This window comes from Colossoma macropomum, unplaced genomic scaffold, assembly GCF_904425465.1.
Source record: "Colossoma macropomum unplaced genomic scaffold, Colossoma_macropomum, whole genome shotgun sequence".
NCBI classification, from domain to species: Eukaryota; Metazoa; Chordata; class Actinopteri; order Characiformes; family Serrasalmidae; genus Colossoma; species Colossoma macropomum.
Genome location: NW_023494791.1, coordinates 28,786,739 through 28,813,614, shown reverse-complemented (window position 1 = coordinate 28,813,614; position 26,876 = coordinate 28,786,739). Strand labels below are relative to the sequence as shown.

The 26,876-nt window shown below is 40.0% G+C and overlaps 2 protein-coding genes across 3 annotated transcripts in view; one reads left to right on the top strand and one right to left on the bottom strand.

Annotated features, from left to right (window-relative positions):
• Positions 1-6,940: 6,940 nt before the first annotated feature.
• The window catches only part of ppa2 (inorganic pyrophosphatase 2), a 44,265-nt gene continuing 24,329 nt past the window's right edge, over positions 6,941-26,876 (top strand). The window contains exons 1-12 of one of the 2 annotated variants that reach the window (XM_036574787.1): positions 6,941-7,156; positions 8,833-8,897; positions 9,067-9,111; positions 9,949-10,002; positions 10,606-10,725; positions 10,949-11,035; positions 11,600-11,726; positions 12,089-12,216; positions 12,772-12,857; positions 14,000-14,069; positions 14,634-14,673; positions 14,786-14,827. In XM_036574787.1, coding sequence (XP_036430680.1) covers positions 6,982-7,156; positions 8,833-8,897; positions 9,067-9,111; positions 9,949-10,002; positions 10,606-10,725; positions 10,949-11,035; positions 11,600-11,726; positions 12,089-12,216; positions 12,772-12,857; positions 14,000-14,069; positions 14,634-14,673; positions 14,786-14,814 — 1,026 coding nt within the window. In that variant the 5' untranslated portion in view covers positions 6,941-6,981 and the 3' untranslated portion in view covers positions 14,815-14,827. Of the gene's footprint in view, positions 7,157-8,832; positions 8,898-9,066; positions 9,112-9,948; positions 10,003-10,605; positions 10,726-10,948; positions 11,036-11,599; positions 11,727-12,088; positions 12,217-12,771; positions 12,858-13,999; positions 14,070-14,633; positions 14,674-14,785; positions 15,269-26,876 lie in introns of those variants that run through there. The other variant, XM_036574786.1, reaches the window with a different exon arrangement.
• tet2 (tet methylcytosine dioxygenase 2) overlaps positions 15,353-26,876 on the bottom strand; it is a 45,655-nt gene continuing 34,131 nt past the window's right edge. The window contains exons 2-10 of the mRNA XM_036574785.1: positions 23,546-26,581; positions 23,181-23,271; positions 22,989-23,082; positions 22,643-22,851; positions 22,150-22,300; positions 21,901-21,990; positions 21,358-21,495; positions 20,401-20,758; positions 15,353-19,725 (exon numbers count right to left, since the gene is read on the bottom strand). Of these exons, the coding sequence (XP_036430678.1) occupies positions 18,332-19,725; positions 20,401-20,758; positions 21,358-21,495; positions 21,901-21,990; positions 22,150-22,300; positions 22,643-22,851; positions 22,989-23,082; positions 23,181-23,271; positions 23,546-26,537 (5,517 nt within the window). The 5' untranslated portion in view covers positions 26,538-26,581 and the 3' untranslated portion in view covers positions 15,353-18,331. The remainder of the gene's footprint in view (positions 19,726-20,400; positions 20,759-21,357; positions 21,496-21,900; positions 21,991-22,149; positions 22,301-22,642; positions 22,852-22,988; positions 23,083-23,180; positions 23,272-23,545; positions 26,582-26,876) is intronic.

Genomic DNA, 26,876 nt, shown 5'->3' with positions numbered 1-26,876 from the left:
ATCCCTATTTCTGATCATAAATTGAAACTTTGTCCCAATACTAACCACAAATCTCTTCTTAAAATCAATCCAAAACCTAATGCCAACCCTAGCTCTGGCCTTAAATTTAACCCTTGTCCTATTCCTAATCCTATCTTTAATCATAAATTTAAGCCTTGACCCAATACTAACCACAAATCTCTTCTTATAATCAATCCAAAACCTAATCCCAATCCTCATTTTGGACCTACATTTAACTATTTTTCTAACCTTAACCCTAGCTCTGGCCTTGACTGTAACCCTTGTCCTATACCGAACCCTAGCTCTGATCATAATTTTAAACTTTGTCCCAATACTAACCACAAATCTCTTTTTAAAATCAATCCAAAACGTAATGCCAACCCTAGCTCTGGCCTTAAGTTTAACCCTGGTCATATTCCCAACCCTACCTTTAATCATAAATTTAAGCCTTGACCCAATACTAACCACAAATCTCTTCTTATAATCAATCCGAAACCTAATCCCAACCGTCATTTTGGTCCTACATTTAATCATTTTCCTAAACCTAACCCTAGCTCTGGCCTTGAGTGTAACCCTTGTCCTATACCTAACCCTACCCTTGATCCTAAATTTAAACTTTATCCCAATACAAAAACATAATCTCTTCTTAGAATCAATCCAAAACCTAATCCCAATTCTCACTTTGGACATACATTTAACTATTTTCCTAAACCTAATCCTAGCTCTGGCCTTAAATTTAACCCTTGTCCTATTCCTAATCCTAGTACTGATCGTAAATTTAAACTTTGTCCGAATACTAACCACAAATCTCTTCTTAAAATCAATCCAAAACCTAATCCCAACCCTCATTTTGGACCTACATTTAACCATTTTCCTAATCCTAACTGTAGTTCTGGCCTTGACTGTAACCCTTGTCCTATACCTTTCCCTATTTCTGATTGTAAATTTAAACTTTGTCCCAATACGATAAAGTAATCTCTTCTCAGAATCAATCCAAAACCTAATCCCAAGCCTCATTTTGGACATACATTTAACCATTTTCCTACACCTAATCCTAGCTCTGGCCTTGACTGAAACCCTTGTCCTATACCTATCCCTATTTCTGATCGTAAATTTAAACTTTGTCCCAATATTAACCACAAACCTCTTCTTAAAATCAATCCAAAACCTAATGCCAACCTTCATTTTGGACATACATTTAACTATTTTCCTAACCTTAACCCTAGCTCTGGCCTTGATTATAACCCTTGTCCTATACCGAACCCTAGCTCTGATTGTAACTTTAAACTTTGTCCCAATACTAACCACAAATCTCTTCTTAAAATCAATCCAAAACCTTATCCCAACCCTCATTTTGGATCTATTTTTAACCATATTCCTAATCCTAACGGTAGATCTGGCCTTGACTGAAACCCTTGTCCTATTCCTAAACTCTGATCATAAATATAAACTTTGTCCCAATACTAACCACAAATGTCTTCTTAAAATTAATCCAAAACCCTCATTTTGGACCCACATTTAACCATTGTCCTAACCTTAACCCTAGCTCTGGCCTTAAATTTAACCCTTGTCCTATTCCTAACCCTAGGCCAGCTTGTGAATTGATTTTAACCCTTGTCCTATTCCTAACCCTACCTCTTGTCCTAAATTTAGGCCTTGTCCCAATACTGACCACAAATCTATTCTTAAAATCAATCCAAAACCTAATCCAAACACTCATTTTGGACCTACATTTAACCATTTTCCTAAACTTAACCCTAGCTCTGGCCTTAAGTTTAACCCTTGTCCTATTCCTAACCCTAACTCTGATCATAAATTGAAACTTTGTCCCAATATTAACCAGAAATCTCTTGTTAAAATCAATCCAAAACCTAATCTCAACACTCATTTTGGACATACATTTAACTATTTCCCTAACCCTAACCATAGCTCTGGCCTCGAGTGTAACCCTTGTGATTTACCTAAACCTAAGTCTAAATGTAAGCCTTGTCCCAATAATAAACACAAATCTCTTCTTAAAAAAATCGATACCTAATCCCAACCCTCATTTTGGACCCACATTTAACCATTTTCTTAACCCTAACCCTAGCTCTGGCCGTAAGTTTAACCCTTGTTCTATTCCTAACCCTACCTCTGATCGTAAATTTAAACTTTGTCCCAATACTAACCACAGATCTCTTCTTAATATGGCCAGTTTCTGCAAATCAATGTGATCATTTGTATTATAAACATTGTGAAAAGCTGGATCTTTTGACAGTCAGGCAGTGTATCTGAATCAGATTTGGTGTTTTCTTAGCACTGAGATGAGGTAGCAGATGAAGAGTGATGGCTTTAATTACTGCTGCGAATCCACAGCCTTCAGGACAATCCAGAAAAGAAGACACAAAAAAGGAGACTGACAAAAGTGCTGGGCGCGTTACCATGGAGACTGAGAAGAAGATGGGGAGGAGCAGCGGACAAAGAATAGAGGCTGAAATGAGCCTCATTTAGACACAGTCTCTATAACAGCTTACTAGAACGTCAGAAGGCCTTTAGGGCATAAATAAAAGATGTCATAGATTTGATCTGGTATGAAGAGCAGACGTGTGTAGTACCTAGTTTTATTTACTCTGTTCCAGGTACTGAAATACAGTTTTGATAAGTTGGTACTTTCAGGTGGTAATTTCTTTACTTCTATTCAAGTATATCAGTGAATAAAGTAATGTACTTTTTAGGGGTCGGCAACAGGATTAAATCATCTAAATTGCCAAATTATGTTATGATACACTTTTCTGAGAATATTGCAAGTATCATCACTTTTTTGTTTGATTTAGCCCTGTCTTAGTTTGAACATGATAATAATGCATTAATGAGATAAATTATTAACACCACATAAAACAGAGATGTGTATTTTCTATGTGTATTACAAAATATAGGAGCAATAATAAACTATACTTGATATCTGTTTCTGATTGATTTACCACTTTGAACCAATTAGGTCGCTGATTCTTGGCCAAAAATGTGTTTTGCGATTCATGTGCCAAAATTAAAAGTGTATCTTTGCTTTTATTTTATTGCTCATCTGTCGTTATTATCAGAAGCTCACACTGCAGGAACTATATTACACTATTTAAATGTCAGTACAGTGCTGATGTGCACTGAGAAAAGCACAGTCTGGTGTTGAATTCTGTCGTCTGGTGTGCACCATTGTAAAAATGAGCTCCCATCAGCAGTGAACTGAATCAGGGGTTCATGTTTGGGTTGTTTGGTGCAGCACGGAATACAAGTGGAGTGTTCACATGCTAAAACAAACCAAACTAAAGAAACTAAAGAAGTTTGAGAGGCTGCACCAAACAAGGTAGGTACGACAGCGTCCGAAGTATAGAAGAAATTTAAATCGACAATTAATAAATTCAAACTATGACAGAGTGCATTAGTTTGTGTATTGCAGTAAAAACTGTGAGCTGCAGCCCACGCAGAAAAGTACATCATCCCCACTGTGAAGTATGGTGGTGGATCTGTGATACTGTGGGGCTGTTTTTCTTCCACAGGCCCTGGACAGTTTATTCAGATATGTGGTATCACAGACTCATTCAAGTACCAGCAAAAACAAAATCAAAACCTGACTGTCTCAGCCTGGAAGCTTAAACTGGGTAACAGTCTGGATCTTCCAGCAGGACAGTGATCCAAAGCACAGCTCAAAATCAAAATAAACATGGCTTGCTGGTAACAGAATTAAGGTTTTGCAATGGCCACCCCAGTCTCCTGACCTGAACCCCATAGAAAACCTGTGTGATGAGCTGAAGAGGAGAGTCCACACTGTAAAATTCAGAATCTGAAGGATCTGGAGAGGTTCTGTATCTGGTCTCAGATCCTTTGCCTGTGTTCTGCAGTCTCATTAATGTAATAGGAGAAGACTCAGAGCTGTTATCTTTGCAAAGGGAGGCTGCACAAAGTACTAAATGAAGGGGCGCCAACAACTGTGGCACACACAGATTTGAGAAAAGTATTTAGTTTCTGATTTAGTGTTTTTTTTATCACTTTACTTCAAATAAAGGTTAGATTTTTGTTAATATTTTGAATGGAAGGTCAAAATGATATAATGATAAGCAATAAAGAATGTTTTTTTTCCAGCCTGTTTTGCTTTACCAGGGGTGCCAGTATTTGTGGAAGGCACTCTTACTGCAGTTCTGCACACCAGCACACAAGTTGTTTTTTGCTACTTTTCCCTTTACAGCAGTCATTATTTAATTGAAGTAGCAATATGTTAACTGCAGTATAGGTTTAGACTCCTCTACACACCTCTGCTCTGCTGAAGAGTGAATGAAAGAGAAGTGTTTTGGAACCTGGAACAGGTATGTTGGTGTTTATGGATCAGCCACTAAACAGCCTGCATGCTGGTGTGTGTGGTGTTGGCTCTTTCTAAAGCTCCAGCTCCAGCGTGTGTGTAAAAGCAAACAAAGGCTCGGCACACACAGGCTGGTGTGTAAACAGCAGCAAGTCCAGAAACAAACCAAAAATGCAGTGGAGGTGACATTGCTAAACTTACAGAACCCATAAACGACCTGCAGAAGAGAAACTGTAACTGCACCACTCAATAATTTTATTAAATAAAAAAGGAATTTATTAAAGTGATGTAATACAACACAATTTTCCAAAGAAATATGACTGTATACTGTCAGAAAGTACATTTGTCTTTCATCAAGGTACAAACAATGTAAATGTAGCCTTACACAACAATGGTTTTAGGTCCAACAGTGTAGCTTAAATAGATTTTTCACTGAAAGTATATTTGTACTTTCATAACCCAATCTTTAAAAAAAAATAAAAATAAAAAGTCTAGAGCCAAAACAGGATGCTGCAGTTGTGAGGGGAGTGGTACCACCTCAGTGACAGTTTAGTACTGTTTTTTCTGAGAGTGTAGATTATGCCTAGTTTAGGTATAATTAAAGGGAGAGTTTGGAAAATGATTCTGATGAATTATATCCTTTTTTTTAAAAGGGCTTTTTATCATTTTTGTTCTAAATCTGTGTGTAATTAAAAGGATAAGCTGTAAATAAAGTCATTCAGAGTTGTATTTGTGTTGTAGACATTATGACCCTGGTTCCTATCACCACTGTAGGGAAATCCAAAATCCAAAAAAAGTTTCTTTACAGTGAATCATTTCACATCAAAGTACTCCGAATGCCTGTTTACATCTCAAACATTAAATCACGCAAAAACAAAAAAAATGTAGAAAAAAAATGTCCTTTTAAGATCCACCTACCTCTCAACTCCAAAAGCCTCCACATACATTTCAACAAAATCCTAAAATACACACTGTAAACACTGAGGCTGTTTACGCTTCCAGGTATTATTAAACTTTAAAGGAGCAGGTCCGGTGTTGATTCCTTTTCTAGCTGTTTAAACTTTAAACCTGTAGTGGAACCTCCGGTGGATCCACTGTCGTCTTTGACCAGTTCATTCTGCTTCCGCTTCAGATGTTAAATGACATCTTTCCCTCTAAAGAATTCTTAATATTACACATTTTGTGACGTATTTTTAGTTGCGCTTGTTCTTGTACTTTTTGGAATAATTTGGTTCTCCTCGAAGAATGTTGACTTAGTTCATTTAGACTTCTGAGCGATCAATTAGTATTAGTGGAGATGAATGTGGGAAAAACAATATCATTGTCCTGGCTAAATATTCTCTAAATAAATGTAAATTGAAACTCTCCACAGTTTTTTAACAAGGAATTTAGACTTTTATTTTAGTCTTAATTGCTCAGCAGAGATCATCATAATAAATGCAGAAAGATCACAACATACAACACACCCATAAACAGACAAAACATTAGCAAACTGACATAATACTTATGAAGAACAAGTCTGACCACTAACAAAAAAAGTGTATTTCTTAAATTCGGCCACTTTGTGTTCTGTATCATATTCCTGCAGCCATTTTGTTCTCCATGTTCTCCATTTACGGAACTCCGTACCTTTACAGACCAATAGATGGCAGAGCGACACAACGAATGAATTTATTCCCACCTGTATTCCGACAAGCCCCACCTCCTGTGCTCGGATTGGCTAACTGTGTTCCCTGCTCGAGGATTGACGTTCACGTTATTCACGTTATTTCGCAAGGATGGCTAGTGGTCTATATTACGCACTCAAAAGGATGGTTCTTTAGGGGTTCTTTAGGAAAGGCACTGGCTCTACTTAGAACCATGCGTTCTATATAGACACGCAACATGCAAAGAACCCTTTAAACATGAAATGGTTCTTCAGATCGGTAGAGAATATGCTGTATATGGTACTACACACACACACACACACACACACAGACACACACACACACACACACTAAGCCGCTTATCCTTATGGGTCGCGGGGGGAGCTGGCGCCTATCCCAGCGTTCATTGTTCGGAAGGCAGGAAACACCCTGGACAGGCTGCCAGTCCATCTTAGGCCTATGGTTCTTTATAATTTTTTTTTCGGAAATAGTGCTGTATGGCACCAAAAGGGGTTCTTCAATTGTTATAATTTCAAGCCTATAACAATAGACCAACCCTTTTTGGTGCTATATAGAACCATTTTCAAAAAAGAACCGTTGAAGAACCATCTTTGAATATAGCAATCCAGAATGCTTTGCTTCGTGTTCTAGAGTTCAGTGTACAAAAGAACGTTGTTCTATGTTTGCATAGCAGACAAAGAGTAAGACAAAAAAGGGTAAGTGAAGGAGAACAAAAATAAAGACTTTCGACCGGCACTCCATGATAGCACAATTTGTAAGATCATTTAGAGCAGTTTTTTTTAGATAAGTCATCTCAAAAAATGTTTTTAACACGTCTTTTTGAGAGCGCGAGAATAAACTGCAAGCCAATCCCGGCGCTGGGGGTGCTGAGCATGTTCCGGTTTTCCTAGCCAATCCCAGCACAGGAGCGGTCGAAAACGGGTGTAAATAAAAAAGTGGCCCTTCTACCGCTTGCCACGCGAGCAGGAAGCGACGCACGGGAAGATAATGCGCGCGCTGTTCCGTTGGTCCGCGCGCCTCGGAGCTGAGATTCTCCGTCCTGCCGGTGTGGGCAGTTTGGGAGGTTTTAGTGGCTTTAGTGGGGTCGGTACTGTTAAAATGCTGCATTACCGGACAGAGGAGAGGGGCCGCCCGCACTCAGCCGACTACAGGATTTACTTTAGTAAGTGAGCTGCGCACGGCTTGAGCAGCAAACAAACAGAAAGGTCAATAATGGGCAGAGTTCTCAGTCCTGTAGCCGGCTGCACTGAGCTGTACGCGCATCAGGTTGAAACGTAAAATGTAGAATATGACAGCAGGAGAGCACTAAACTGTGTAGAGATTGAGAAACAGTGCACTAATAGATGCTGCTGGAAAATTCAGCAACTTATGGAAGGAAAAGATGATAAGGGTTTGGAGGAAGCAGAATCATCACGTGCAACTTCGCTTGTAACGAGACTTGACGCTGGCTGAATTCCGATTGCTGTGTTTTGAGTTTCGATTGTACACTACCTAGTACACTCCTGCACTAACACTGCTGTAAACCTACTAGTGCGCCACTGCTTAGTGCGCCTAAAATCGTCCTTTAACCTGCTACACCAGGTACTTGTCGGAAACGTTTTGGTTTAGAATACAAGCACGAGCTAAGTATTGTAGAACGCAAGTACGCTACTGTCGTTGCTATCGCTAAGTGTAGTAGAGTCAAGTGAGCGGATTGGAACGGACCGTTCACGCTGATGTCTCGCGAGACCAACGGTTCTAGCTGTAGCGTTCAGTGAGAGGAGACATGCAGGTTTACCATATATATATATATATATATATATATATATATAAATAATCTGTGGTAGCCATTCACACAGCCATTTAACTAAACCTTTTAATCCATTAATGCCCATCAGCAACAGTTAGGTTTACTATGATGAGAAAAAATGCCGCAGAGCTTGCTGTGATGGTTTTAAAGTGATGAAGGTTTGTGTACTTATAAATATACACTCTTTAAAGGTTCTTTAGTAAACGGAATGGCTCTAAATAAAACAACGAGCTCTCTATTTCATGCTAAAATGGTTCTTTACATGGTGAAAAGGTTATTCAGATTGATGGAGAATGTGTTGTGGTTATGATTCTATATAGCACCAAAAAGCTTCTTCTGTTGTTACAAACTTGACATTGTAACAGTAGCAGAACCTTTTTTGGTGCTATATAGAACCATAAACAACACATTGCCAGTAAACAGATCGAGAAGTTGCTGCAGGTTTGTAGAGGCTCTGAATGTATACTGCAGATTTAACCCATTCAGGTCCAAAAGCTACATTTAGTGAGATGAGAAAACATACAACAGAGCTTGTTCTGAATTGTGTAAAGTGACGAGATTTTCTATAGTTACACCTTGAATTAACATCTTTAAAATGTTATGATTTGATTTTGTCATTTTCATACTTTTATTCACAATCATGTTTGGATTTTCTTATTATTATGTTTTAAATTAGTGATCCCGCTTGACTAAAAGACTACATTTAATATTTTTGCTCAAACTTAATGAACATCTGGACCGAAGGAAATGTAACACTTAAGATGTAGATATATAAGAGTTGAGTATGTTAATACAAGTTTCAGGCAGTTTTGCTCACCAACCTTCACATCGCTGATTAGTACCATATCATAGGATCCGCACGGTAGTTTGGACCTAAACACAGCCAACATCAACACAGTCTTGAACACTATTAGTCTATATTGTCTTCAGCTTCTCTTGGTCGTCATTTAAAATGATGTACGCTGCTAAATTCTTGGGGTACTTTCCATGACCCTTTTCTTTTGGGTACTTTCCATGTCAGCTAAAACTGTGTCACTCTTACTCCACAGAAACTTCCAGTGGTAAATACATTTCACCCTTTCACGACATCCCCCTGTATGCAGCTGATCAACAGGTGTGTTTTCATATAGAGTGACAAAGTGTACTATTACACCTGGACTCAGATATTATGTTGAGATTAAGTTCTTCTTAAACATTGTTATGTTTATCTTCATTGCAGACTATCATGCTTGTTATACATTCTACAAATATTTTCTAAATTAACTTCATTTATCTTATTTCAGGATAATGATGTACCAACAAAGAAGCAGAAAAGAGATGACAATGAGGTTTGCTTGAACTTTACAACCGATCGATAATTTTTCATGTAAACACTTAATTATGTTTTTACATTAATTGGTGGTGTCTAGTAGCTACTGTCCATACTCCACCCACAAATGTGCTATTTGATAGCTGCTATTGAGAGATTGGAGAAGCTTTACAGAACTCTGGTAGTGGTTCCATTTATCTAAATGAATTTAGTTTGGAGTTTAGAATTGCTACATTTTTTAATATATAATTTTATAGTTTAAAATGCTGCATTACCTTGTTGGAATGTGTTGCTGCAACAAAACGAATCTAAGTAGGTTGAAAAAACAACAATGAATTAGCAAACGTGCTAACGTTAGCTTAATTGAATGACAAAAAAAATCTATCAATGTGATCTTTCACACACATACAAAAGATATATAATTAGAAATTAGTAATATGCTCTAAATGTAGGTATTGTGGTAAAAGCTGAGTTGTGTGATACAGTTTCTCATTATGGTGAATGGGATTTTTACCCACAATTTATCAATTGACCTAGTTGGTGTGCATGACTGGAAGGAAAGTCATGCATCTTAATTTAGATTCATTGCTCTGTGTTGCTAAGTTAAATTGGCAAAGTTGGCCTCTAATATTTTTTTGTGCATGGTGACGTAATAAAAAAATCACAAGACATTTTAGAGGCACAGCAAAAGTCATTACATTTAGATTGAAGATTACAGAAAAGCAAACGTTTCATCTTGATATGACCAGAAATTTGAACTTACAAGGTAAAAAGGTACATTTTTGATTTCAGGTTGACTTTGACAGCAGAATATTTCAATGTAAATACTGAGATTGTGTTTGTCTTGACTCTGCAGCTTCTCTTAAATATGGTTGTAGAAGTTCCCCGCTGGTCAAATGCCAAGATGGAGGTAAGTTAAAGAGAATAAACATTGCTGTTTGGAATGGTTGGGTTCAATGCTGTCAATAATATTAAACCAGTTATAATAATCTTAACATCCAGAGTGCCTTGAATTAAAGTAAAAAAATGGTGAATAGATTATTACAGTGTGTCATTGAACATTTACAAGCTTATTTACAAAGTTTTATTTAACAGACTTCTTGTTCTCCCCAAATACCTGATATCCTGTATAAAATTAAACATTCCTTTTGGTGTTGAGATTATAGTATATAAATCTACACTGTTATAATTCTGTATACAATAACTATTTATGCAAATAAAATAACTTTATGTAAAAACGAGGAGATGCCGACGTTTTTTTTTAATCTAAATGATCAGTCACTGGAAGAAGTCTGAAGATGAATTCAAAATATTTGCATATTTTAAATAATTTATATTAATGGTAGTGCGAGTCCCAGCTGCTAACTCTCACTGCTAACTCTTATATTCACTCCTGGTGTTTAATCAGTTGTAATGTAACAGTCATGCTACTCTGTAAACACAGTTATGTTTCTGTTATTGTAAAGAATTATGGCTTTGGTTAGATCCCACTTTAAAAACTCTATGATTGCAGATCGCCACTAAGGAAGTGCTGAACCCCATCAAACAGGACATGAAGAAAGGCAAGCTTCGCTATGTGGCAAATGTTTTCCCACATAAAGGCTACATCTGGAACTATGGTGCACTGCCGCAGGTAAGTTTGGTCTGAAACATGGTGTTTTTAACATCTGTAGCCAGTAATAAACACACTATGCAAAATTCTTAGGGCATCAGAGAAAGCTGTTATTTATAAGTAGTTTTAAACAATGGTCTTGGCTGCCTAAGACTTTTGCAGAGTACTTTAGAGTACTACATCAGTGCAGAAATATTTTGTCTGTTCATCAAAAGCTCAGAATATGCCCCCCTCCACTTCACAGACTTGGGAGGATCCCAGTCACACAGATAAAGACACCAACTGCTGTGGAGACAACGACCCAATAGATGTGTGCGATATTGGTTCCAAGGTAGGACTGATTAAACCTACCTAGCTTCTAAAATGACTCAAGCCCACTTGTTGCGCAAATAACTGCTGTATGTGTGGTAACCTGGACCAATGGTTTTCAAACTGGTGTGAGGATGAGTGGGTTATGTGGGAGCTGTATCAGGGTGTATTTTTGATGCCTAAGCTGGAAGCACTCTGTTTCTGTAGTAGTGCCTCTTTCAAAGTGCCACTCTGTTATTAGTGTTGCTTTTTGTGTGTGCACAAAGCAACCAGCTAGCAAGTGTCGTACAAACAACAACGGACAGAACTTGCTGTTGCTGTGTTTTGAGTCTGTTTTCTGCTGCTTGCTATGAGCTGCCTGTCCTTAGAAATGTTTAAAAAGTACGCTCATAATGGGTTATTTCCCAGTGTAGTTCCACTGATCATTATGCCAAAAGTAACAGTGATCATAGTACAGAACTAACCTACTAAACTAGCTGACAACATGGCTGTACTGTAAAACTAAATATTAATTTAATGTATTTCCCATTTCACCTGCTGCGCGTGTGTTTTTTTTCATGTGTTCATGTGTACCTGTGTTGTGCAGGTGTGCTCTGCTGGGCAAGTGATTCAGGTGAAAGTTCTGGGTATTTTGGCTCTGATTGATGAAGGAGAGACTGACTGGAAGGTCATAGCCATCAACACTGATGACCCAGATGCTTCCAAATTAAACAGTAAGTTTACTGACTGTGAACTGTGCGGACACGCATCAACCAGAATCTAAAGCTTTTAAATTAGGTGTGTTTGTTTTTCTCATGTTAATGTTTTTTGACCATTAGTTTTCAGAAATAATTGTTCTCTGACCAGACAAAATGGCTTTACATATAATTGTCTCTGTAATGTGTATACAAACTAGAATAATTAAATTAAATCTCTTCAGGGTGAAATTTGAGATTTCATGATGCACTGAACTGTTTCCTAACAAATCAAAGTGAATCACTGTGAAGTCAGTTTTACAGCTCTAATATGTAATTGTCACATAGTCCAATAATCTCAATGGAACAGTTAATACATTGCTTTATTTCTACTGTTTTAGGTATTGAAGATGTTCGTCTGAGCAGACCAGGTCACCTGGAGGCCACGGTGGACTGGTTTAGAAAATATAAAATACCAGACGGCAAGCCAGAGAACCAGTTTGCTTTCAACGGTCAATTTAAAGACAAGGTACAAGAACACATTAATATCCAATACAGCATTCCACAGAATTAATGATGAAGCAACATGTCAAAAATGGCCTCTAACTCACTAAAAAATACACATTCAAAAGCTGAATAATGTCTCACGTAATGTGAAATATTAGAAATAGATAATAAACTTTTTGAGAACATTAAGAAGTTAATAAATTACATACCATGACTTTGTATTTGTGGTAATGTTTGCAAAGTTGTTTGCCTTGAGATCTGAACTCCACTTGGAAATACAGGCCATCTGGATATTAATTGTATTATAACTTCTTTCTTGGTTTCAGTTTAATGTTGTTCTGTAAATTAATTTTATGAGAACTTCATTCCAGATATTCATATTGCAAGAACTTCTGGATATTACTTTTATTAGCACTTAATTAAGAATACTTTTATACGTTTGTAACAAATTTGGTTTTGTGTTATTGACTTTTGAACTGGGTGGCACATCAAACTCACTGAAGTTTCAGCCCCAGAGTGCTTTTTTGTTTAAGCTGCTTGGTTATAATTACATGGTTATCCACTGTGTGTGTTACAGGACTTTGCCATGGAAGTGATTAAATCAACGCACAACTATTGGAAAGCCCTGGTGCACAAACAGACAAAATGTGGAGAAATAATCTGGTGAGTTTCCTTTCACTGCTGTCACTAATTTAACATGTCAAAACGTTCCTTATGAGCTGGAATTACTGTGTACATATCATACCTTTGTTTGTGTTGCAGTGTCTGTACTTACTAGGTAATAATTGCACCCATACACTTTATCTGTTCATTCGTATTCACATATTTTGTGTTTTGCACAGCTTTCATTAAACCTGAAGCTTTAGATTAATGTACATTTTTGATATTTGTGTGTGTGTGTGTGTGTGTGTATATATATATATATATATATGTTTCATATGTACATATGTATATAATCAGTCAGATAACGTGCTCATTTATTCGCACTTCATCAGAGTGTATCTGAGTGTACGCTGCCGCACTAATGATCAAACACAGTATCTGCTCACACAGAGAAAAGTTACTGACTCAGTTTCAGTCTGATACAAAGCTGTTGGTCACTTTAAACGTTCCTCCTTGGCAGATTCTCGTTAGGAGTACATTGTTTGATTTTAGCCTGTTGTTAAACACACTGACTGCTGCTTTCCTAAAATCCCTCTATGCCAACTTTAATCAGTTTGAGTAAATATGATAGCAAGGTATAAACATTAATACTGTGATTTTTTTGGTAAAACAGGACACATGTACACAGTAGGACTATACGGTCTATCACCACGTACCTTTAAACGTCATTGCACAATTAGCAGAGTTAGCAGCGCTGCTAAGTTTCTCTTTGCTCAGTACTCTGTGTGTACTCGATCTGCAAAAACTGGTATTGATGTATCCCGAATGTTCACTATTCACTTATTCAGTAACCATGTAAACTCTAGTAACAGTAGACGAGCTAGTTATATGCAAACGTAAAGTTCTGGTAAAAAATCTTTACATTAGGTAGATGTTCTGTAAACTTCACACTGACACATCTCTTTTACAAAAAATAATTTGAGGAACTATTCACTGAAAGGATATTTAGGGAGCCAAAAGTGGTCTGTGGTATTGCTCCAAAGAATCATTTGGTTTATCATTTTTTTAAAAAATTATATATTTTTTTTATTTAGCTTAAGGGTGTGTGTCAAAACTTACTTGGCTGTGGTAATAAGCAATTTTGATTCTGGAAACTAAGAGCAGTAACTAAAAGTTAACTTTTATTCTTCTTTTCTCTGTAGTCAGAACTCAGCAGTATGCGACAGCCCGTTTCAGTGCAGTGATGCAGAGGCCGCCGCAATAGTCAATGCGGTAAGCATTTAAAACATTAAGGACTGGTACGAGTGCATCAGGCAGAGGGTTTTTTTTTTTTACACAAATCAGTGTCACTTCTAGGTGGAGGGGTTTCAGAAAAATAAACACCACATTATTTTCCCCATAATTTCACCATTCTTCCAGCTTACACAGAAAAAAGAGACATTTTATTCTTTGCAATTGATATAATTTTACCATGGTAAAGCAATTTCAGCTCTAGCCTAGGGTGAGCAATATTTTATCATTATAATATTAAATGATGATAAATCATGTCACAATATACTTTTCTGAGCTTATTGTGGATATTGTCAGTATTTAAAGAACGCTAATAAACTATGTTTCATTATAAAAGAGCATAAGTAGACCTGTTTAATTGGAGTTAGTGAATTGCAGTATTTGAAACACTGGATATTTTTGATAATATTGTTTAACTGTAGCACAAGTAGTGTTTTCATTTGTTCGAACTTATCAAACCTCAGTGAAGTACAGTCACTGCTTATGCTTTGGAATTGAGTTTCTGCCTGTAAAATGTATACATTGAGACTTTTTTTCTGGTCACAGGCTCCTGAATATGGAGAAGCTCTGTCACTTCCTGCAGAAGGTAACGTTACATTCCTCTCTTGAATTCAAGTTTTACACATTTTTAACTTCTGTCAAGCTTAACCAGGACAATGTAAATGATCAGCATTGTTCATTTTTTGTTTTTTCCACAGTGGATAACTGGCATTTCCTGACACAGTGATCGTAGACGAAAGGTGAAGGTGTTACCACAACCCTCTCACAGACATTGAGTATAAAGCACTTGCATTAAAACACTGATTAGTCCAAAGGTTTTGTACTGTATGATCTCTGACACAGTCTTTAACTTAAACAGTTTTCTTTTGTTTTAAATGGGTGCATATAATTTTAGAGGATCATAATTTCTTTGTATTCCCCAACAAAGGAGTTTTGTTTCCCTAGTGATATACTATATTTTATTACATACTGTTGTCTCAAATTTGCTCTGCATTGCTTCAACAAATAATTTTTCAATATACAGCCAAACAGAAGTGCATTTAATTTTGTGCCAGGTGTTACAACACACAATGAAGTTTTGTTTTCCAAAAGCATGTCAAAGGCAGAAATTAGTGTTAACTATTCAGTGTTCCAAATGCATATAACTTTTTATTTTGATAAATAAATAGAATCTACATGTCCTTCTCTTGTCTTTGTCACATAGTTTAAGCTGCTGTTGGAATCAGAACACTTATTAGTTACAAAAGAAATGACAATTGAAATGCTTGAAATAAATATAAATTTTATTAAAAACACCCACATCTCAGCAATATCAGGAATGATATAATAAACAGCTTTCAAATAAACTGCATTCAGTACTTCAGTACATTACAATACTTACAGTATGTATATCCATCCTTAATTCCGTTTTAAGCATACCAAACTTTGAAGGAACAAGGGAAGCGGTAAAAAAACAGGACAGAGGCAGAAAAAAAACACAATTTAAAACTTTAGTGTCTAACTGCAAAACACGTGTACATAAACCGCTAGCTTAACGTAAGAGCCGTGCACCCCGTGTGTGTTAGTCAAAGTCAGAAAGTCATTCAAGTAAAGTTGACTCCACTCAAACACTCTGAAGCGTCTTCAAGTATGGCTATGCTTTTCACCTGCTATGTCCTAACTACCCTCTTTCGCTTCTCTTTTCCACAACCTGCTACTCAAGCTGGGTCCTGTACACCAAAATTCAACGTACTAATTTCATTTACAAAATTGGAATCTTTTACCAAACTACTCAAATTATCTAAATAATTCAGCTAACAAGGAATCTGGTACTGAAAGGGTTTCTGAAAGCGTGGTAGCTATGCGACCAATCTATTAAGGGAGAGGGAACTGCTTTCAGTTACACCTGATTATACCACAGAAGGTAAAATCTGAAGGGGAAAACCTTTGATGGCTAAATGAAAAGAAGCTCATGGATACATTTAACAAACTACACACATAAACTGTTTGACATTACAATATTGGAACTTAAAATGAACAATAATGGATTTGTATATACAACATGGCATAATTTATTTCTGAACACATTTACAGTAATCTTTTTTCAATTTAAATAAATGTATTCTTTGTATTCTTAATTCATTGCTTTTTCATAAAAAAGAAATGAAGTGCTTTCAGAAAATTATTCTACAAATGCTAGCAGGGCAAGTTGTCTAATTTATTAACAATATGCCAGCAAACGTCGCAGTTAGTTGAATTAGAGGGAGGGAAGAAAAATCATTAAAATCTTTTCAAATGCTTAGTGGTTATAAATACATTTTGCTTTAAACTATACACATGCACCCAGATGTGCATCCAACATTTTAACTGCCCTGGTTTGAATTTTTATTAAAAAGCAAATGCCTTTCTGTGTATTTGTCAATGCCATACCTTCCCTTTAGTCAACTCAGTGCATATTAATGTACGTCAAATTACTTCTAAAACGGTTCACCAACTATCCACTTAAAACATAAGTACAAAAATGCAGGTAATTTCAATGTTTTTACAAAGTTAGTTTCTGTGTTTTTAGTATGTACAAGTAAATCATAGGGATTCAAGATACAAAAATCGATCCCTGAACGAGAGGAGACGACACAGGCGATGGGTGTAAGCACAGAAATTAGCTGAAATATCCCTGATTCTGCTATAACATCGAAGCCTGAAGTTCAAGTAGTACTTTCTAATAGATCAAGTGTGAAGAAAGTAAGTGATGAACTAAGCATTGCGATGACCTAAAGGTTTGGGTTACCTTTGCTGAAAGTGTTTGAAAAGAGTTCTGAATGCAGAAGAACAAAAAAAGAAAGAGACACCTTGGTATAATCCTATTGCCAAAAATGTTCTGAGGTATATGACAAGTAGGTTCTGTACATCATTTATAAGCCTTCTCACCACCCATAGAGATTCTCACATTATATGTTTATAGCAGGTCAAGTAGCACCATTTTGAAATAAAATCAGTTCAACCCCAAAGAAATATTACTCTCCTTTACAGTACTAAAATCTAAAGCAGTTTCAGAAAAGAGAGGAATTAATTTACTGTACAAATCTCACCTTTTTATCATACATCTAGATTACAATTATTAAAGGACCCCCACAGCAAGCCAGCTGCCTTGGAAACTGTGTAACTGACAAACAGCTAACCCTGTTATATGTTCCTTAACAAATGCAATGAGGACATGATTTCCACTGTGACAACTGTAATTCCCAGACTCCACGCATATGTTATGGACCTGTGGTCCATCACTCTGAAATCATAGTGGACAGTAAAATAGCACTAATGGGCGAGGTTCCCCATTACTGTGCTTTGTCTCTAAAATATTACTGTTTCAAAAATGCACCTTGAGAATGGCTCAATATACAGTAAATACAAAGCACATATAAAGGACTGTGAAATTGAAAGCACCAGGGAAATATACTTTTGTTAAAAAAAAAAATCTTTTGCATGATGTTCACATTTCTTTTGCAAACTTTTACAACCGTCATTATTTTAGGAAAACTGAAAAAAATGAATGTAGTCTTTCACTGATTGAATGGCATCCTAAATAATTACTTAGATCAGCTTTCTGAACAGAGGGTGAGGAACAAAACCCTCATCTTCAAAAGTGCTTTTAAAAACACTACAAATCTGTTCCTTTAAGTTATTTTCTAAATGGCTATGAATGACATAAATCATGAAAATAATTGCTTACTCTTTGAGGTAACACATTAATAAACTGTTTTATGAAGGCATTGAAACAAGAAGTGTATATTCAAGACACTGTTCACTTAGCACCTTGAAAGTGATTAGCCACAAAGTCAGTGTTTTTATGCCAAGATTTTACCTTTAGGTCATGATAAATGATGTTTTACTGTAAAATTAAAGCCACCAAAGATGAAACTCTGTTTCCAGTAATATATGTCCAGAAGATTTGAAGCACCAAAGAAGTACAGTGTGTTATCTTGAAAGAATAACCATACAATAAATAAATACTTTTAAAGGTCAACCAGTAAAGCTTGATCTTTCACGAGCTGACAGACCTGATGTGTAACCTTGCTGATCGTCCATTCTGCTGTTTCTCATAGTGTGGATCTGTCATCACTTACATCATAGAAATTGAAGCTGAACGATTTCTGGATCAAATACAGCCAGTGGCACTGAGGTCAGCAACACAATACTGTAGCACCATTTCACTTGGCTGACACTTTTTGTCCTTCCAAGTGAGGATGATGTAAACCAAAAGTAGGTCCCTACAGGAAGCAGTTGTAAGGCCCAGTGACCTTGGTAAAGGCATAGGGAGCTGAGCTGATGTAAGTGTTGGTGGTGCGGGACATTGATTTTTCAGTGAGCATCTGGATGAAACGCTTATACGGTGGCTCCGAGGTTTCTGAAGGTTCTGGATGTTCTCTCTTCACCTTCTTGCCACCACTCTTGCTGTGTGTGCTGTCAGCACCATGCTTCTCAGCGTCCTCCTCCTTTTCCCGCGCCTTCTCTGCCATCTTGGCCTCCCATAATGCCAGCCCATGTTTTGCTTCATTCATGTTCTTATGCTGGTAGAAGACCAATGAGATGCGGGTTGGGTGGTTACGATCAGGTTTCTTGAGTGGTGTGGTTGCGTGCAGCTCACGTTTGGCGCACTCTATGAGGATTGAGCCATGGCTTGGTGCCACTGCTACCCCACCAATCTCTGGATCAAGGAAATTGTGTTCATTGTCTGACCACACATCCTCCTCCTCCTTAGGGGCAGGCGTCAGAATGCCTGGCTCCTGTTTGACCATAGGGGATGGGAGATTTCCATTGGGCAGACCCATGCCTGCAGGTTGGCTGGGATTTAGGCAATCACTGCTCAAAGGGGGAAGCACCTGAGGGATTCCGTTTGCTCTGTGCAAGCTCATATCTGGCTTGTTTTGCATACTTAATGGATTCAGATTTGGGGGGAACATCTGAGGGTTTTGGGCCAAGTAGGGATTGGGGTATCTTCCAAACTGGCTGCATTTATTTGCAGCTGCATAGTCCAGGCTTGAGTGGGCTGAGGGAGGTCTGGAGATAACATCTACAAACTGTGGATCAGGGCCCCCATTAGGACTGTAGCCAGGATAGTGCCCCATGTGATGCATGCTGGGTCTCATGTTGCAGCTGCCATAACCATTGACAGGTAAGCTTGGCTCACCATAGCGTGGAGCATATTCAACACTGTAACGTTGGTGGGGCCCAAACTGTTGGTCAGGGTACACAGGTGGCCTTTGTTGCCTGTACATGTCTAGGTGCTTTGGATTGGAGTAAAAAGGGTGGTAGTTGTCCATGGGCATACCTCCATTACACTGGTAACCAGGGTACAGGTTGTTAGGTGTCAGAGACCCAGGGTAGGTGCTTGGTGCATTTGACCCATTCATGTAGGAGCTGGGGACTGTTAAAGGGGAGTGGTAAGGGCTAGCTGAGCCAGGTGGCTGAGGGAAAATGTTGGCTGGTTTAGAAGTGCTAGGAAAAGATCCTGGAGTATTGGGGAATCTGGGGTAGTTGGCAGGAGATGGGGAGCTGGAGAAAGGCAAAGGAGGCTGTGGCTGCTGTTGTTGAGGCTGATTTTGGGCAGCTAGAAGGTGATGCCCAGACTGAAGGGGTACACCTCTGTGACCTGAATCTGCACCTGAAGAGAACAAGGTTACTCATATTACTCAATATAATTGACAAATACTGAATGTTAATGATATGTTAGTTTTGCTATAGTTCATAAGTATGCATAATCATGCAGTATGTATTTGCAAGCAAAGCCAATGCCTGTACTCTCTTAAACCATTGTAGGTGTGTGGTTGTATAAAACTTTTCTAATCATAAACACTGCAGCTAGTTTTACCCGATTTTTCTCCCCAATTTAGCCGTCTCCAATTCCACCCGCTAGTTAGGACTCCCCCAATCACACGATGCTATCAACGCTAGGAGGGTGAAGGCTAACACGGGCTTCCTCCGAGACCTGTGAAGCCAACCACCGCTTCTTTTCGAACTGCCGCTCACGCAACGTCACTGGACAGCCGAACGCGCTCGGAGGAAAGCGCCAACCGCCAGATCTGCTACGTCAGCTAACAGACGCCTGCGCTGACTAGCATCGCGCTGAGTGATGGGGGGAGAAGGAGGGGCCATCCTACCCACCCAGAGAGAGCGAGTCCAATTGTGCTCTCTCGGACTCCCGGCTACGGATGGCTGTAGCATCACCAGGGATCGAACTCGCGATCTCCTGATGATAGGGCCAACGCTTAGACGGTTGCGCCACTCGGGAGCCCCGCTGCAGCTAGTTTAATGCAGTTGGGTAGACTTTTGATTATACCTGATGCAGGTGTGGTCTGGCCCATATTGTCATATAGGCTTTGCTTTTGTTGCTTCACTTGCTGGGTGCTGTCCATCTTGCTGTTGTGCATGTTGGCTTGAGAGGGCTTGTTAGCTGCAGCCTTCTTGGCGTCCAGTTTCTTCTGGCGGCAGGACTTGGCCGGCTCTGCAAGCATGCGTACCTGCCGACGGAAAACACTGAGCACTTGGATGGCTCCAGTCCTGGTCTTTTCCAGCTGAGCTTCTGCGCTGCCAAACTCATCGGTGGATGCAGCCTTGTAAAGTGGCAGCACATGCAGCTGCTCATCCTCAGGAATCTTCCCGATCTCTCGATTGTCCTCTCGTGTTAGTGTGCAGACCTAGCACAGAAAGAAAGACTTAAGACTATGCAATTTCTTCATGAATGACATGCAGTTCATACTGTTCGTTACTAGATTATTGATGTATTGATTAATCAGACATTGCCAGTTATGGAAAGCTGTCGTAGACCCCCCAATATTTTCAAGCATGTTTGAAATTTTCTGTGTAGTGTAAGCACCTCTGCAACGAGTAGTAAATGCAGCGATGAACAGTAGCCAATGAGAGCAACCAAAATAATAACAAACACGGCAAAGAGGTTGACCCACTGTTATGACTGGGTTTGGAGCACCCTCTGTGCTGACAATGCCCACATGTGTTTTGTATGGGTCCAGGAAACAGAAAAGAGGCTATAGGGCTATGAAACACATAGTTCCTTGTTTGAAAATAATTAAAAAGAGACCATTTTGTCTTCTTTCTTTTTAATAACTGCAGCAAGTTTCTCTGGCTCCAGTCACAGATCTCTACAGGTAAAAGATTGTTTAGAGTGCTATTGCTTGTGTAGTGTGCCTTCCTCTACATTGTTTGGTGTGAGCATTATAGAGATTATTAAACTTGTGTCGTGACCACTTAGATGTTTAGTATAGTCTGCTTGACTTACCACAGTACTGCCTCCTGGCATGTTATGGAGATCTCTGTGGGCGTGGGCACAGAAGTCAAGACAGGCCGTGACTCCAGAAAATGGACGGCCTTCTTTCAGGCCCAGACGGCAGTCCGGGGCTCTGTGTTCATGCTCCACCTAAGGTTCGTGAGGACAGCAGTGTCTATAACAACTGACAAATAAGCTGAACATGCTTAGGTCTGAGTTGGGTAGTATACCTATAACCTGGCACAACTGGGGGCATGCTGTTTTTAAAAGATCTAATGATTTAAATACTTACATTAAAGCTCTGACAGAGTGAGAAATGAACCACTGTACCATTGGTTTCATTGGTACTATAGGATCCCTAGACAAATTTTGGTTCTATTCCAGCTCCCTGCTCACCTGAATTAGGAGATTAGCACTTGACTCCCTGACTCAAGTGTGTTGGGAGTTTAGAATTGAACTAAACTGTGGAGTCAGACAATCCTTAAGGATTGGGATGAGAACTTCAACATCATAATGTACTTTTTATAAAATGATTACATCAATTGAGATGTGTACCTGGTTGCCATAAGCATCAGGTGCTAATTTCTTATACACTGGAGCAATTAACGTTGCGAGGCCTTGAAGATTCCTCTCCAGTTTCTCCTCCTGTGGAATAATCAAGTGACTTGTGTTAGCCAGCATCTGAAATTCATTTAAGCTCAATTCTAACTTATTCTAACATATATTGCTTTTTACAATGGGTGCTGTCAAAAAATTAAAGCCTTTGTGTCTTTGTTACTTGTTGGTTAGGAAGCTCTTTCTTACCTCTTTGGGATCATCACCAAGCAGTTTGAACTTTCTTGGGACTTTACTCCTGGCGAACTTGCAGCCATTGTAGTACATACTCCAGGAGCAGCCAAAGGAGAAGGAAGCCCCGCAGGCCTCTGGGTTCAGACCCTGACATGCACATGTTCTCCTGTTGCAGATGATAAACAGTATATGTGACACACCATGCAAAGGTTTTTTCACTGAACCAAGGCCAAATAATGGTCAAGGTAGTGTGAAATGTACACAATGTCTTAGTTAGGGAATAGCTGAAAGTGTGCTGTGATGTGGGTCCCCAGGAGCAGAATTAAGACTAAGATATATCATTAGATAAGGCTACTACACAAGTGAAAAAACACAAACTCTGACTAGTGACCTAAAGGCTATGGTCTTATGTAAGACAGTGCCTGTGGAAGTGCTTCATTATTAATTAATCATTAATGTAGTAACTATTCTACAGTGTATGTTTATTGTGGTGTGGTCTTGTCCTTACTCCTCATTGAGAGCACATCTACGATTGGTCAGGGCACCATGCTTCGTCAGAGTATCGCTGAGCTCCACATAGAGGCGGTCGGCCACGCTGGTGGGGATACCCTCCCATATCAGGATCACCACCACAATGCATGATGTCTCACAAGAGTGATCAGGTCGCTCTCGAACTAGCACCAGGAGCTTCTCATCCACGCTGGCCCGCCGTATTACCTAAACGTCACAAACGCCCATAACATGACTCATTACCCATCTGTACAAGTGTTGTGTCATCATTTTACCATAGAGGGTGGTGTACATATGCAAAAGCGTTCAGCACAGCATTCGTAAGAAGCCAATAAATGACTTACCCATTTGGCAATTGGGCAACCCTGTGTGCTTTTGCCTTCCTTGCCTGTATATACCACTTTTTCAATCCTTATGGCACTACCACTCAGCCCGGTCCTTGAAAAAAAAACAAAAAACAAATTGAAATCCAAGTCGTACAAATACAATTGGACAACATGGTGTGTTGTTGAGGAATTAGGATGGGATGGTTTTACCTCTTCTCCATGATTTCTCGGATACCCTTAATATTCGGAGCGGCTCCCAGATGAGTGTAATATGGGCCTTCATCCTTTTCACTGATTTGTTCTGAGGAGAATACAATGTAAGGTGTAACAGAATCAGCACCGTTAATGAAGGTGATCTGGTTTCCACAGAAATTGCACTGCTTGGATAATTACTTTGTCAAATGCTCAAGTTAACGGAATCAGACATCATGTCAAGACATTTTAAAGTTTTCCCATTGGATTAACTACAGTGTCAGTTTGCATATTGTACTCACAAGGTAAATAAAAGTAAAGTAAATAACATTAACTGTGGAAATCTCTGCAGTAACTGAGTTATTTTAAATAGTTTGCCTTACCAACACAATGACATGGAGCAATATCATACTGAGTCTTCAATGGTGTGTCCAGCAAATTTTTGATGGGAGTATCTAGCAGTTTCATTGGTGAATCTAGAAAACTCTGTAGCCCTGGTTCCATCTTTTTGAAAGTGGAATCTGGAAGTTTACGCTGTTCCTCACTGCCTTCAAAATTGGTAGAAACCACAGTCACCCCTCCAGACATCTCCACCTTCACCTTACTAGGGGACTTGATGACTAGAGACTTCTTCTCAAAGACAGGGGACAGCTGATACTGTTGTAACTGCTGCTCCATGGTGGCCAAGATGCTCCTATGCTGGTTCTCCTCGCAGGAGGAGGATGGCTGCTCCTGCTTTACTGTAGCTAGCATGGTGCTAACTAGATTTCTGTCCTGTCGCTGCATATATGGGGTTGGCATTTGGACTGGGGCCTCAAATTGTGGGCCATTCTCACGTTTAATATACTGAAAGTCAGGTCTGATGTGGTTGGGGCTCTGAGGATGGTTTGGCCTTTCCTGCTTGTGTAAGGGATGCATTTGCAGGGCAGCATGCTTCTGAAAGTCTGCTTGTGCACCAGGGCTTTGAAGAGGCTGTCCCTGGACCTGGGCACAGGACTCCTGTGTTTCAGCTTTAGGAAACATCTGGGCTGGCATATGTGGACCATGAGCACCATCTGGTATCTGAGGTTGTGGTTGTGAACGTGGCAACTGCTGAAAATTCAAATGGCTGGGCAGCCTGTGATTGAGAGGCTGCTGGGTATATTGCTTTTGCGTGTTGGAACCTGGGGTGTACTGCCTCTGTTGCTGCTTTTGCATCTCTGCTGAATCACTGAAGCCAAACATGGATGCCATGTCATTAGGCAAAGGTTGCGAATTGGGCCGAGAAGAGTGAGAAAATGTGAAATTAGCTCTCATGGATGGATTGGACCCTGTCTGGACTTGACCAGGTGCCTTAGGTGACCTGTGTGTTGGAGATGACACCTCTGAGTTTATGTAGCGCTCCAGTTTCTGCCTGTTTTTTACTTGGGAATCCACCTGGCCTTGAGAGGGATCCTGTGACTGTGCCTCCTGACAGTGCAGGGTCCTGGCTTTCTGCTGATGGGTTTCATACTGCTGGTGGGTCTGTGGTGGTTGTTGAAGCAGGAAGCCAGGGGAAAGTATCTGCTGCAAGTCTTGATCGTTTTTGCATAACTGATCTTGAATTTGTAGGCAAAACTGCTGATTCACCTGCTGTTGAGGGACATTACACTGTTGGGACAAGCGCTGAAATTTGCTGAGATGCATGTTAGGCTGGGCTTGCATACCAGGAGTATTAGAGTTTCCAGGCTGCCACTCTGGGGCAGCATTGCGCTGAGGCTGTGTAGGAGGCGTAGCAAGTTTGTAGCCATTTTGCATCTGACAGTCTTGCTGTGGAGGGAAGGTGGGCTGACTGAAACCCTGCATCTGAAAGTTGTGAGAGGGGTCAGGGTCTAGCAGACTGCCTTGATTTTGTGGGGCTTTGCTCTCATCTGGAGGGAAATCCTTCCACATCTGTGGCTGGCTGGCAGGGCGCTGTGGACCTCGAGCAGAGTTCAGATCAATCCAACCCATCTCTTGGCCTGGAGCTGCTTTCTCTGACATTTGCTCAGCCTGGCGTGGGAGAGACAATTTGTTTTCTAGCTCACTGCACTGATTCTGTAGAGTTGCTGGGCTGGCCTGGGGGTCCAGCCTGCTGCCTTCTGTCTGAGGTTCCACACTTTGCTGCGCTGGAGGAGGAGGAGGAGGAGGAACAGCAGACACTTTGGGACCCTGGGGGCTTCCATCAGCTGAGCAGGAAATGTCTGACTGGTGCTGCTGCATTCCATACTGTAAGTGATGCTGGCCTGTGAGAGGGCTGGGGACTTGATCGCCAGCTTGGCTGCCGAATGAACTAAATGTGCCAGCCCCCTCAGCCTGTGTTGGAGTCCCTGCCTGTGGTGGGGGTAGTGGATAAGACTCCTGGCTGAAATCCTGGCTGGACTTAGAAAACATGTTTAAACCTTCTGGGTTACTGGGAAAGCACTCTGTGCTATTTTGTGCCTGTGAACAGTCAGTGATGCTTGTTTGAGGGGCCATACCAGGCCCCTTGCCCATCTCACTCTGTGAGTGCACTTCCAGGGCTGGTACATCTGCAAGGGGGTAAGGCGGTGGCTTCTGCTGCTGCTGCTCTGCTCCAAAGCTACCCGAGTACCCATTCAGCATGAGCGCTGTTTCATATCCATTGCTGCTGTGCACCTCTTGGGGTGTCTTGGCAAGTGGCTCAGAGGCTGAATTGGGAAAACCTGAGGTAAGTGAGGGTGAGGGGATGGCCTGCTCATGCAGATTGCTGGTGACCCTGTCTGCTTGAATTGAGCTGGTCTGCGGTGCGATGGACACATGCTCTGGGTAATACTGTGACAAAGTTTTCTCTAAGAGGTCACCAGCTGGACCCTCCACTGAAGGAGGAGTCACTGTAGCACCATTGGATGTTAGCACCTGCTTGTTCCTTGACAGTGAGAAGATGTCTCCATTAGGATAATTACAGTTTCTCTTATCCAGTTCCGGCTTGTTCAGCTCAGGAATCCTGTCCAAATGGCCTTCTGTGTCTGTTTCTTTGATGCCCCACACACTCAGCTCCTCATCCCGGTTCACCTCAGAATTAGTGCAGAGTTTTTTGGCCTGGTGAAGGCTGAGTAATGACTGTTGGCTAAGAGCATGTTTCATCTCACCGTTCATCCCATATGGGCCCTGATCAAATATGCCCTGCATAATGCCAGGGCTTGAACAGTTGTCCCGGTGTCGTTTCATTGAGTTGACTCCTGCACTGGGCTTGCAGTGGCTCCAACTGGTATCCCCATTGAGTTGCTGAGGGGACATTTCAGGTGACTGGTTTCCATTCTGCAGCTTGACAGGAACAGGATTCACCTGGTGAGTGGCACTGAGCTGTTTGAGTGTCAGACTTTCTTCCGTCTCATGCCTGGCCTTTTCTGTTTCCATCTGGCCTGCTCTGAGTCCATTCACAAGGCTGCCCTCTCTTCGTCCTGCAACATAAAACAACCAGAAAGTAAGCAAGAGCACACACAGAGATCCAAAGTTAGTAAAGCAATTTGATTAATATGTTGTCATTCAAACATTTTAAGCACAGCTTTCTATTATTATTTGCAATGTACTGTTGTATTAATGGGTATTCATTATTAACACGGCATTGGAGTGGTGTGGTGGTCTTGTTTGGCTTAGTAGGTGAAACACAGCATCAAAGTGAGAAATTTAGAAGCACCTTGACTGAAAAGGGAACGATAAGAGCTGAAGGTTATTTGAGTACAGTGTCTGTTGTCA